Below are 14,317 nucleotides of genomic sequence, written 5' to 3'. Positions count from 1 at the left end.
CTCCTGATATCTGTTCGCGAACTTTCATTTCTAGCCACTAGTGCTTTTTTGGCAGTTTTGAGTCCACTCTATCATTTAACATTTTATATGCATTCATGATGGCACCTACACCAGCAAACTGCCTTGTCTCCAGTCTGGTGAGACGGTGTTACCCTTCCTGTTTTTCACTTGGGATCAGTCTTGCTACTCTTCTCTGCATTTTTTCCATTGAAGGTTTTTAAAGCTTGCCAACTAAACAAACTCAATGACCTGGAATTACATGGAAACTATGTGCAGGTAGAATCATAGAATTGTTTCAGCACAGAAGCAGTCCATTTGACCAATCTTTGTAGAGCAATCTAATCCTATTTCCACTTTCTCCTTTCTTTAAATGAAATATGTGAGATAGTCTTTCCACCTCACCACAAAACCCTAGATTCGGCTCCTGCCTCAGTACTAACTTTATCTGAGCATTGATATCAGATGTACATTACTGGTAGGACCACAGCTTGAGTACTGCATATGGTTGTAGTCACCATGTTGCAGGAAAGATGTAACCACACTGGAGAGGGCACAGAGATTTCTAAAAATGTCACCAGAACTGGAAAGTTGTAGCTATAAGATTGGATAGGTCAGGGTTGTTTTCTTTGGAACAGAGGTGGCTGAGAGGAGACTTAATGGAGATGTATGAACTTATAAGATCGCTAGATAAATGGGAAGCACCTATTTTGCTTTGCAGCAACATCAAAAACCAGGGGCACAGATTTAATGTAATTGGTAGGATTAGTGAGACATGAAAAATTCTTTTTCATCCGGAAGATGGAGGGGAACACACTGCCTGAAAAGATGGTAGAGGTAGAAACCAGCATTGTATTTATGAAATACTTGGATGTGTACTGAAGTGCTGCAACCTACAGGGCAATTAACCTACAGCTGGAAGGTGGGATTAAGCCGGGTAGTTTTTTTCCCCAACCAGCATGGTTTTCAATGGACCAAATGCCTCCTTCTGTGTCATAAATTTCCTACCTTATTAGCAGCAGTTATAAGGAAAACTATTTGATGTTCTATTTGTCTCTAATGTTGCAAAGGACGGGTCTGGCTTTGTTGCTGCAGAACATTCCATTCAGTTAGATTGTGTTGTACCACCTATCCCTCATGGAAGATTTTGTGCAGAACTCCTTTAACCATGTGTCCATCAGGCAGTAGTCTGCAATAAAGCACCCTCATGGCCCTGCAGGAGGAATCAGTGGATCCTGTGGGATGGTTCCACGAGCAGACTGTCAAAGTCATTTGGCAGAATGCCTCTCCACAGAACTCTCAAACAAGCACGGACCTAGCTTGGTTGATGGCGAGAAGTGCCCTCCTCATCAGATCCTTCATACACAGCCAGAGTTTTAATCCCAATGCACACTACCCTCAAGGTGGCTGCGGTGGGAATGAGATGGTCAACTAGCTTCTCATGGGCTCTGTATTTGCTAAGAAAGTCCAGAAAGGGATGCAGTGGCCTTTGCCAAGGTTCATCCTAAGCAGCTTCGTAACATAGGACTCTATCTCTACAGGCTGCTCCCAGGGACACATACTGAGACAAACATTTGATGACCTTCAAGCAACAGTCACTCGGTTGCACTTTGGTCTGCCTGAAACCCATTGGCCTTCCAGTGCCATGAGCTGTTGGCATATGAATCCTGTTGACTGGCACATTCCAAGGTCCTGAACTGTGTGTCAAGGTTGGGTGTGGCCATCACAAAGACTATGTGGGGAAGGACCACAATATAGGGTCCTCTGACCACTGCACACTAACGGGCTGGGCCCTTTGTGTTTGGAATTGCAAAAGTTATGACACATTTAGATAATGTAAACATTATAAGCAAATGTAATGATATGCTTGGTACAGTGAATGAAGACAAAGCAATGCCCCATGTTTTATAACACTATATTTAATGAGGAAAAGTATTTTTTTGGGGAAAAAAAGATTGGGATTCTTGGAATGCAACTAGTCCTGGGCCTATGCTCAGGAGATCTTTGTTCCTTGCATCCCATTGCCATTTCTTTCTTCCTTGCACCATTAGTTCTTTTGTCATTTGATCTCCCCAGCCTTCCAACCTTTCCTCACCTCCCTTCTTTTAACTAAAAATCTTGTCTTTCTCTCTAACTAATCAGGTCTGGATGGAAGATCATTAATTTGAAACTCTTGTTTTCCTCCCAATAGATGCTATCTGAGCTGAGTATTCCCACCACTTTGTGTTTTTTTCAGGTTTCCAGCATCAGCAGCAATTTGGCTTTGTACTACCAAACCTTGTAGATCCCTATGCTATCGTCCACAGTGATAAAACCCCTGTGCGTTCCACAGGCAAACAACTTGATAGCATTCACTGCCTTGGCTCATTTGTGAGAAAGCAATAAGATTGTGAAGAGATGCCAGCACCCAGTGTACTGAAAGCTCCAGCATGAGTCAGCACCTTGAGAGAGGAACAAAAGTGTTGAAAAACCTCTCTTAATGTTGTATAAACATTGTTGTAATAGGAGGATAATTATAGGTCCTAGGCAGACTCTTGTAATTGTGCTTCCTCCTGGTAAGGACCAGGCCACAGATTCTCTGTTATCTGTTTTGTTTAGTCACTGTTCGTGATGGCCCAGTGCTCAGCTGTGAACAAAGATGCTTCCTATCGTTTTCACTTCATGTGGTCCTGTTTAGAATCTTGGCAGCACATCCGAAGAGCTGCATAGTTACAACCAGCCACTGCTCAGAGTTGCTATGCTGCTCCTCACAGTTGTACATAATAAAGGGCTCTTGGAATCTTCTTCCTCTCTTAAAAAATTTGAAAACATGAACTGTTCTGATGAAAGGTCATCAATGCAAAACATTAACAGTTTTTCTCTCCCTACAGATACTTCCCAACCTACAAAGCATTTCACTTCTGTATTATTTTGATACATGCTGTGCAAACTAATAACCTGAACCATCAAGTCTCCACAAATGCTGCCTGACCTGCCAAGTCCTTCCAGCATTTTCCTTTCTCCATTTCATTTTGCAAAGGCCATTCAGCCCATCAAGTCTATGCCAGTTCTCAGAGCAATTTCCATTTTCCTCACTTATTTCCATATTTCCTAATGACATAGAAGAAAGCCACTTCAACCCATCGTCTATGCTGGTTCTCATAGGGAGAACGTGCAGACTCCACACACGCAGAGCACCTAAGATCACGATCCAACCCGGATCTCTGAAGCTGTGAGGCAGTTAATGAGGATCATTTTTTTTAATATATTTCGCTGAGGCTGCACCTGCATTTAATGGGGTTGGTTCTCGACCCTTTACCGTGACTGAGCTCGATGGCAGATCTCAGGGACCGAGGCTGAGAAAAGGCCGGCTTTTCAGGCCTGAGGAAGCGCCCAGACCTCTGCTCAGCTCCTTCAGTTTGGTGAAGGGAGGCAACTCCCTTAGCAATATTGGGTGGAAAAATACCAATACAAACGCAACCAGCGTAAGACAATATTCGCGTGAGCTGTATCCACCTCCGACCAGAGCGAGTAGCTCCCTCAACCACGAAGGCGCCCACCGGACCACGTGGCCGCAATCCCGCCTCTCCGAGCGAAGGACGCATGCTCCATGACAGCGTCGCCGCAGCTAGCTTCAACCCCCATTCCCCGCAAAACTAAGATAAAGTCCCGCATCTTTTGCACAATATTCACTAAAGATGGACGGATATTTATGCAAATCAATTATGAGTGGAAATAAATAAATAGGAAAGACAAGTGCTGGTTACTTCTGACTCCATTGTTAAGCAGTTACGCACTACTTCCCCCCACTAAATAGTTCCCAGATATGAGGTTAGAGAGGGAGACTGCAAATCTAGCAATTCGTGGGATGCATGCAGAAAGTACTTCAAATGCACAGTGGGTCACTTTGCACCTGAAGCGCATGAAGACAGTGGTGAATTTCATTATTGATGTCTGCCTTCGTGGAGAGGAAATGGGAATGTTTGCCAGGTTTTGTTATGAACCTTTATTGTTGGAGGGCAGTGCAGGGGCAGGTTAGCAGAGGACCTTTGTTTTGAGAACATTACGTGTAAAGTCTATTGTCCCATAAGCTTCAGCAAATGAGTTGATGATGACTTGAATGACCTGCAGCAGGCATCCCAAGCAAGGCACTGGAGCGATACCACCAACATTGTCTCTGCTAAATCCTCTAGAAGGTTCAGTGCATCAGTGTCAGCATCCTCTCTGAAGACCACATCCCCAACATGGAGGCCCTAATTCTTCTCACTTGGTTCCCTTGGGCACGCCATGTTTGCATGCCTGACACCTGAATCCTGCAGCAGACTCCATTCCAAACTGTTATGGGTGGAGATTACCAGGTAGAAAGAGGAAATGATTCAGGGATGTGCTCAAAGCCTCCTTGAAAAAGTGGAACTTTCTAACTGACTCCTGGGAATCCCTAACCCATGAGTGCCCAAAGTGTAGAAGGAGCATTCGGGATGGTATCAAGAACCTTGAAGCCTTGTATCGGGAAGTCCAGTGTAAGCGGTGCACCACCTCACAGACAGTCTGCAGATCACACATTGACCTCAGCAGTCATCTCAGAACTGGAGTGGAAGCAATTCAACCTCAATCATGAGGGGCCACCTTCCATGAAGATGATGTGATTGATGGTTAAATTAATCAAATGGCCCAAGATCAGCGATTTCATTAGCAAGAGCTAAGGGGTAATCAGAATCATATTTATTATCACTGACTTAAATGCCATAGTTTATTGTTTTGCAGCAGCAGTACAGTGCAAAGACATAAAATTACTATAAATTACAAAATAAATAAATAGTGCAAAAAAAAGGAACAACAAGGCAGTGTTCATGGGTTCAGAAATCTGATGGCAGAGGGGAAGAAGCCATTCCTAAATCGTTGAGTAAAAGTAAAACATCTGGTGTACACGCAAGGGTGGGAAGACTGGTTGCAAATGTCTTTTAAAATAAGCGCTGTGTAGGCTTGTACATCACAGTAGCTGTGAACTTTGATGTCTAAGTACGTGCCTCAGTGACAGAAGAAAAGGCTGTAATTTTACAATAGACATGTTTGAGTTCAGTACAGTGAAGGTACATTGCTCCTGTTTTCCTGCAAAGACTTCTTTTAAAATCAACTCCTATTTCTTGAATTTGTCAGCTGTTTATTTTACAGTACTTTTCTGTAAGACTACATATGGAGAAAACAAAATACAGAAGCAATGAAAGTGTTTCTTGATTTTATTTCTCTGCATTGTCACTCGAGGGCAGGCAAGGTTTTACCATACATAGGGACAGGAGCCCCTCAAGCCTGTTCAGCCATTCATTTAGATGATGGCTTATCTGTGACCTAACTCCATATGCACACTCTTTACACCATGTCCCTTAGTATTTTTGATTAACAGATATCTATCAGTCTCAGGTTTAAGATTAACAATTGACTTGGCATCAGCCGCCATTTGCAGGAAGGAGTTACAAATTTATCCCACCTTCTGTGTGACAAAATGTTTCCAAACTTTACTCCCAAAACTCTATCCCCTAGTCCCAGACTTCCCAACCAACAGAAATAGTCTCTCTCTCTGGTTTTGCTTAATATCTTGAAAACTTCATTTAAGTGACCCTTATCAACCCTTTTTTGTGTAATCTTTCCTCGTAATTTAACCCTAAGAATCCAGGTATCACTCTGGTAAATCTATCCTTCCCAATAAGTAGTACTATTCACAATACTCCAGTTGTGCTATAACCAGGGCTATGTATAGATATTGAAAAATGACCACTGTGGTTGCCTATGTAACACTTACTACCTTCCTTCTATATAAAGTAATTCTGAGATGTTTCTCAGTCTTGACCAGGTGCTATTATAAATGCAAATCTCTTTTCTGTGTTTTTACTAAATGAACTAATTCCTCTTGCAGACACTATTTTCTCTAAGTACTTTTCCTTGCTGTGCGTGTTTTTTTTTAATGTGTCTTCCTCTCCCATGTTCCTCTGCTGTTTTATTTGGTTCCCCTTTTGGCTGTACTACTGGCAGACACTTCAAACTCCCTCTCGTTCCCTCCCCAGCACCAGTCCTCTGGCTCCTTTCAGCAGATGAGAAAGTGAGGAAGGAACGATTTTAAAATAGTCAAAAATGGACATTTTTAAAAAAAAGGGACAGCAACTGCACACCAGAACACTGAGACCAATAAAAAATCTCATCAAAAAATCACAATGGACAAATGTGTAATAGCAGGGGCTCAGTCATTTCCATCCTTGCAAACTTGGGGGGGGGGGGGTGGTGGGAAGAGAGGCACTAGGTTATATCCAATCCACCAATGTTTTCAGTCACACATCTGATCTGCTTTTACCCTAAGAGGAAAGATTCTCTGTTCAAATCTTGAAAGTTAATAACATCAAATAAAATCAGTCCTTTCTAGTGCATTTTGAGAAATCACTATGTTCACTCTTTTCTTCATAGTGACATTACTTCCAACAAAATTTTGATTACTAATAAATTATTAATAGATGTTGTTTATCTGCCAAAACTGAGTGGCAGTTTATTGCTCCCATGGAGCAGTCATATTGATATATAGTACAAGGGAAATAGTGATGCAGCTAGCATTGAAAACCTGCAAGTTTCTCCACTGGTTAACTGTGTAACACAGATATAATACACGAGTCAGTGAGCTTGTGAGCAAGTCCTCAAGAGTCATCTGCCACTTGTTCAAAGTGATCAGGGGATTTCTTTTAGATGAACCATTTTCACTTGTAGTTTCCTACAAGCCTTTTTATGGACTGCAGTGCACACACACGAACACAGACACACATTGACATACTTTTAAACAGACGTCCATTCAGAGCACCTGCACACACCCATAAAAAAATACTCCCAGAAAAAGAGGCTATTCAACCAACCAGCAATTATCATATTCACTAAATACCAAGTTACCATATTTCTTTGCTCCTCTTTCCACCAACCATGCTAAGGAGCTATAATAATATAAAGCATAATAGTGAAGCTTGACTGAAGTATAATCATCAACTGAATGGCTGCCTTCTTGAGCTAGAAGGATTCCCACACCTAACTGCTATCTCAACAACCCTTACTGTTAAGTGCATTTGAGTGGACATTGATTGAATAATCTGCTGGCACTCACTGCCAAGGCACATGTACGGTGTCCACTTGTCTGAGCTACTGAAAGGTTGCCAGTGTTCCTTTGGCGTGAAACAAATGCTTGCAGGAAGAGGGCTCAAAAGTGGAAGATAAGACAAACAACCATACACAACTTCTCTTCATGGGTTACTGATTAATACTGTACAGAGCTCTACAAAATGTATGGTACTTATGTACCAAAATTCTCCACACACTGTCATATTGAGCCAAATCCCTTTCTTACTAATTTGGGGTAGAGGAGATTTATAATAACATACAATGCAAATAAAAAAAAGTATTTTCCTTCCTTATTTTTAAATTCATTGTTTTTTCAAATATACATTTATGGGTCATAAATTGCAGATTATGGTGAAACCAACAAGCCTTTGTGTTCTGTCTGCTCCCCCTCGCCCACTCACACCAATTTACAAGATAAGAATGTAATCCATTTTATGTTCTTCCTGAAAGAGACTTGCACTCTTGCACTCAGCACTTTGGCAATTCCACTTTTGTACCAGTGGCTAGCAGGAGCTGTGGATAAAGGGCCTCCCTTGCACGTTTGAACTGATAGTAATCATCAAAAGAATTAAAAGGGAGACTGTGATATTTTCTTCACAAAAAAAAAAGGCCTTTAGAAAGTGGAATTCTTCGTCATAAACTATTGTTGAAACGGAGTACATTTTTTTTCCATATATTGAGAATTGCTTTATAAAGAATATTAATGGAAAGAGGGAGTGAGCAGGAGAGTGGGATTAGATTAAGAGGCTTATGTGGGGAAGCATGAAACCAGCTTTAATAGGCCGAATAGCCACAGACTTCTGCTGCAGAGACTCTGAGCGTGCATTGCTGTCTCTCTCCAAAGCATAATGATATCAAATGGATTGGTACATGTATTTCAACATGGCAGATTGTAGATCTCTACGTGGGCTAGACCTTCTTCTGTTAAATAATATCGCACAGAAGTATGCCATGCACAAACAGCAGAAGGAGCACACAACTTCCCTAACTTTGTCCATCTTTTACCAATCGCTACATAAAACACAACACAAAGCCCACGTATTAGAGGAAAAGAGGAAATGGTGTCACTTCCAAATATATTTTTGCTCAGCATGCATATAGTAAATGGTAGCCATTGTAAGTGCACGCACAGTCTCTTTCCTAGTACTTCAGTGTTTACAAGCACAACACAGTGTGGTATTGAATTGCATAGAATAGAAAGGTCCTGATATCAGCCTACGTTGAGTTAACTGATCTCATTCGGAACAATGGTAATGGTCAACCCAACAATTAATACCAATGTCTCTAAGCTAAGGAAAGCTAGGCCTCCATTCCTCATCATGGTTGGATCGGATTGGAAAGCTCATTTTGTGGATGGCACTCAGGACAGTACTGGGCCTGGCTGTGATGCCCTTAACTGTAAAATAGCTATCTGTAGCCTGCTTTCCAATTAACCAATGAGGAAAGACAGTTTCCAACAGTTACCTTGTCTGTGTAAATTGGAAGTACCAGGACTAATACCTGCCTTGTGCCAAGTAAACTGATCTCAGCCTGGGCAGCAAATGGGCTCCCCAATTGGTATTGGCCCCCATGGACTATTGAGAGGGAAATTGCCCCCCACTCCCACTGCTGACTGACAGTCAGTGAGTCCTGCAGAATGGGAGGAGGACAAATGGAGGTTTGGCTGGAACCTGGCTGTGATTTTCCCTCTCCACAGCCTTCTTAGGCACCATAAATGACAGGCTATTAAAGAGTGTCTCAGTCCAAAAGGAACCAACCCTCATCATGGGTCAGCATCCTTCAGAGAGAAGTGGTGAAAGGAACAGAAAACTGAATGTATTGATCTTGATCCTTGGCCCACTAAGGATATACGAGGCATTATCCAGCATTGTGCAAAATCATGCTGACACACCATAGATTGAAGACAATGTTGGTGAATAATCTCTGGCAGATTTACTTTCTATTGGAGTCTGGAGAAACCTGCTCCGAAACACTAACTTGCCAGCCATGAGAATCATTTCACACAGATGATGGATCTGTGCAACAGTCCAAACTTTCAAAATATACTTTTTACAAAATAGCTTTTTTCCCCCCCACAGACAGGTTTACAAATGTGCCAAGACAGACATAATCACCCATCCAATGAAGTTACCAACCAAATCATTGCATATTCTTACAGTTTTAAACTTGATGCATCAACTCAGATGGTACTTCATCCGATTTTTTTTTTGTACAGCTTTCTCCCCTTTCTCTCTGCTCTTTTGAACAAGCTGAGAGATTTCTTTTGCGGGGATCCAGTTGCCCTCTGATGGCTGATATTTAACACAAGCCTGGACCGCAAGTATCCGGTGGGTATTCAGTTATAGGGAACATCATTTCCAAACGTAATACTGTCATCATCCAAAGGGGTCACAACACAGTGCTCACAAGTCAATTGTAGCTTTGCAACTACTCCACATGATAGCACCCAATACAATACAAAACAGGTTCTGAAACTGTAATCTTTTGGTCTGCAGAGTTGGCAATGAAATCAACCTTACCTCTGAAAGAAAGGTTTATAGTTCTGTTAATCCTACACATTTAATGTCAACAATTACGCAGAAAATGACAAACACAATAAAACAAGGTCTGAATACTGAGTAAGTGTTTTGGTACTGAGTTAAGTGAACCCTTTTCTGAGAGGGAGAAGCAGACAAAAGGTGAGGTTATTTGTTCTTCCGTGTTAACAATGTAAATCCTGGTCACATTTTGTATCATGCACTCTTGAGCTGAAGTTATGGAATCAGTGAACTTATAGCACAGAATGAGGCCATTCAATCCATCAAATCTGTAGTGGCACTGGCCCCTCTATTGGAACTGTCCATTCCAATCCTCTTTTGCCTCATAGCCTTTATATATTTTTAATCAAATACTTTCAATACCTTTTCAAACATCTCTGCCACAGTATCCGCTTGTGGCAAAGTGTTCCATGTTTTGACAACTCTGTGTGTAAAGAAATTGTCGCCTAAAGAATGAAGAGGAAGGTTAGACAACACCGAGGCCCTTGCCGCTTCTTTACCGATTCACAAACGAACACAAACAATCTTTTCCTATTTAGTTTCCCAGAAGCTTTTAACGTCGTTCTGCCATATGCAAATTAGCCGTGGGACCACCTGACCCCAGCCCCATAACCCCAATGTATTAGTTTGTGATTTATACAAATACTTTAATTACACTTGATATGGTGCCAGGCATCAGATAGCATATTTTATATATATACACACATACATACATACACACACACATATTAGTCAAGTGTAAAAGATTATTGCAGGGAATCCCATTTGACATGAAGTACCGGTGTCGCAGCTCTGCAAACATGTCAAGAGGGGGCTGACAGACAGATTGTCAGCAGAACCACTTTCAATATGTTTAACTTTCATTCATTACTGCTGAACCCGGATCAACCAGTCAGAGAGGAAAAAAACAGCACTACGAAACATACTCTGCTGAACATTCCCGACCCAAAACATGCATTTATAAATCAGAACATTTGCAGATTGCAAATTAGAAAGAAAGGCCGATTTCCTTTTTTTTTGATACGTAATGAAAAACTACGCCAGTTTTTTTAAAAAAAAGACGCAGTCCATCTGCACCTAGCAAACAGAGCAGACGGGGCACATGCAAAGATTGAAATCGCTCAGAATTAATAACGCCGCACAAACAAGCCTGAAATTGAACTAAATAAAAATAATCAAGGGAAGGGTTATTTCCTATGCCATTGCGACCGTTACATTTATTTAGATCCGACACCTTTAGTTAAAATGATTAGGAAGAGACTGACCGATGATTTCCTGAAGCTCATAGGCATCTCTTGAATTTGGCCACTGGGACCCGGCTAGCAGTTCCTCCGCCATGATGCTGTGAGTCACAATGCGGCGAGAGGCAGCTGTGGACAGAGCGCTCAGCAACTTTATACACACACACACACGCATACACACAGCTCATAATATGAGAAGAACAGGGACCGTCTCGCTAACTGCTCGTCACTGTTTCACGCACACATAATAAACAAGTGTTTCATTGTTACTCAGTTGTGCAATTGACAAGTTTGCCATTGTTATCTATCTCTGAAACTAACAATGATTCGTGTAATGCCCGCCCGTGAGGTGGCACAGGACTATGGGTCCCGTTGGCGCAAATGTCCACATCGCGCCTAAGAGGTCTCTAAAACTACAAAAATGTCATTAGGCCTCATTTTCCTCCGCAATCACACTAACTCTCGCTCTGGCTATTCGGCAGGGGAGAAAAACCAAGCCAGACTCCCGGTTCCCTGGGCTCCGCCCCTCTTGGCGCTTTTTATTGCCTTTTTTTGTGCGTGACTGACCGCCCCACGTTGTGAGCTGCGGTGCTGAGGCGGGATAAGAGTGATGGGGTACATTATCACCCCCACATTTTATTCCCTGTTGTTTGCATCAAAGCAGCAGCGGCTGAGGGAAGCATTTTTTTGTTGTGTGGCGTCTCGTGGTTTCTAGGGTGACGGAAGGGGATTCAAACGTCAAACATCTGCCTTCGTCCCTGGACAAGCAGTTGCTCCTGGGAAGGCAGGTGGTTGGCATTTCCTAAGGGAAAAGTCTTTCTGTTTGCCTCTGGGGTCAGTGCCAGCCTCCTCCTCCCCTTTGCCCCAACCCTTCTAAAGGACAGGCACATTGACAGGAACTCATCACAGCTCTGAATATTCCATGGCTTAGGCACAGGGCCTGAGGTAGATGCAAGTGTCCCCCGTCCAAACTTGCACTTATCTGGAGGAAATGTTGAAGAATCATTAATGTTGAAGAATCACCGATTGCTCAAGTACAAGATAGACCTGCATTTCTATAGCACCTGTTACCAGAGAATACCTAAAAGCACTTTACAGCCAATTTTTGAAGTGTAGTTAGTGCTGTAACGTGGGGATATGACTCACAGACAAGTGAGTGACTGGAAGCCTCCACAAAACCAAACAACTAATCATTCAAATTCCCCAAATTTTTTTCCTATTGCTTTTCATTATTCATGAAGACTTCCCAGTCTCTTGCTAAATGTTAAGCTTAATTATAACACCATAAACATATGAAAGTTATCTCTGAACAGCCATAACCTGAGAAATCCCATAAGTAACTCTGTTTGGCCGGTCTTACAGCCTTTCTACTGATATTTCCCAATCTCTGAAAAAGCTTTGAATGTATGGAACCTCTTACAGACTACCTCACTCTCTGCTACTTAAAGATAGAAAGTTAGTTGAATTTTGCAACCCAATTGGATATTTTGCAAATAAAGTGGAAATGCACAATTTGCCAATTTTAGACATACAGTACAGGAAGAGGCCATATGATCCATTGCACCTGTCTTGACTCTGGAAGCTATACAAGTTGGTTCATTCCCCTGCTCTTTCCCTGAAGCCCTGCAAACCTTTCCTTTTCAACCATATATCCAATTCCCTTTTAAATATTACTACTGGATCTACATCAATCATCCTTTTGGACAACCTATTATAGCAACTCACTGCAAATATATTTCTTTTATCTTCCCCACTGGTTCTTTTTCCAATTACCATAAACCTGTGTCTTCTGATTACTGCCTCTCCTGACACTGGGAAAAGTTTTCCCCTCTCCCATTTCTTTGCAATTCTGACCATCTCTATGAAATCTCCTTTTAACCTTCTCCTCTCCAAGGTGAAGAATGCCAGCGTCTCCAGTCCGTCATTAGTGGGAGCGTCCCAGCTGTGCGGTGGCACAATGCTGCAGTTAGTACAGCTGTTGCCACACAACTCCAGTGACCCAGGTTTGATCCTGACCTCCAGTGCTGCCCACGTGGACTTTGCGTGTTCTACCTACCTGTGACTGTGTGGGTTTCCTCTGGGTGCTCCGGTTTCCTCCCACATCCCAAATACGTCCAGGTTATTCGTTTAATTGGCCACAAGAGGACACAGGTTTAAGGTGCTGAAGAGTAGGTACAGAGGAGATGTCAGGGGTAAGTTTTTTACTCAGAGAGTGGTGAGTGCGTGGAATGGGCTGCTGGCAACGGTGATGGAGGCGGATACGATAGGGTCTTTTAAGAGACTGTTGGATAGGTACATGGAGCTGAGAAAAATAGAGGGCTATGGGTAAGCCTAGTAATTTCTAAGGTCGGGACATATTTGGCACAACTTTGTGGGCCGAAGGGCCTGTATTGTGCTGTAGGTTTTCTATGTTCCTATGGTAAATCACTTTGATCACTTTGCACTAAAATGGACTTTTTTTTTGTTCTGTGTTCTTTCTTGTAAAAATTGAGTATAATTTATGTTTTTCTCGTGAATGCTGCTTATATGATGCTGTGTGTCTGTGCTGCTGCTGCAAGTCAGTTTTTCATTGCACCTGTGCACACATGGACTTGTGCACATGACAATAAACTAGAATTTGACTTTTTACCCCTAGTGAGTGGGTGAATGGTGGAATCTGGGGGAGTTGATGGAATAGTGGAGAGAATAAAATGGGATCGGAGTAAGTGGGTGGTTGACGGTTGGCACGAACTCAGTGGGCTGAAGGGCCTGTTTCCATGCTTTATGACTCTGTGACAAATCTCCTCCACACCCTCTCTGGATTTTTTGTTTCTTTCGGATTCAGAATTGGCTTGCCTGTAGAAAGCAGAGGGTTGTTGCTGTGGTGGAGGGAGTGCATTCAGATTGGAGGGCTGTGACTAGCGGTGTCCCACAAGGATCGGTTCTGGGACCTCTACTTTTCGTGATATTTATTAATGACTTGGATGAGGGGGTAGAAGGGTGGGTTAGCAAGTTTGCAGACGACACAAAGGTTGGTGGTGTTGCGGATAGTGTGGAGGACTGTTGAAGCTTGCAGAGGGATATTGATAGGATGCAGAGCTGGGCTGACAAGTGGCAGATGGAGTTCAATCCAGAGGAGTGTGAGGTGGTACACTTTAGAAGGACAAACTCCAAGGTGGAATACAAGGTTAATGGCAGGATTCTGGGCAGTGTAGAGGAGCAGAGGGATCTGGGCGTTCATATGCACAGATCACTGAAAGTTGCCTCATAGGTGGATAGGGTAGTTAAGAAAGCTTATGGGATGTTAGCTTTCAATAAGTCGTGGGATCGAGTTTAAGAGCTGCGAGGTAATGATGCAGCTCTACAAAACTCTGATTAGACCACACTTGGAGTACTGTGTCCAGTTCTGGTCGCCTCATTATAGGAAGGATGTGGAAG

At 42.6% G+C, this 14,317-nt stretch overlaps 1 protein-coding gene across 1 annotated transcript in view; it reads right to left on the bottom strand.

Annotated features, from left to right (window-relative positions):
* LOC127566904 (STE20/SPS1-related proline-alanine-rich protein kinase-like) overlaps positions 1–10,997 on the bottom strand; it is a 45,951-nt gene extending 34,954 nt beyond the window's left edge. Inside the window, exon 1 of the mRNA XM_052009424.1 lies at positions 10,925–10,997. Coding sequence (XP_051865384.1) covers positions 10,925–10,997 — 73 coding nt within the window. The remainder of the gene's footprint in view (positions 1–10,924) is intronic.
* Between the last annotated feature and the right edge of the window lie 3,320 nt (positions 10,998–14,317).

The sequence above is a fragment of the Pristis pectinata genome, chromosome X, assembly GCF_009764475.1.
Source record: "Pristis pectinata isolate sPriPec2 chromosome X, sPriPec2.1.pri, whole genome shotgun sequence".
Classification (NCBI taxonomy): Eukaryota; Metazoa; Chordata; class Chondrichthyes; order Rhinopristiformes; family Pristidae; genus Pristis; species Pristis pectinata.
Note: the sequence above shows the minus strand (reverse complement) of the source record. Positions and strands in the feature narration are given on the sequence as shown.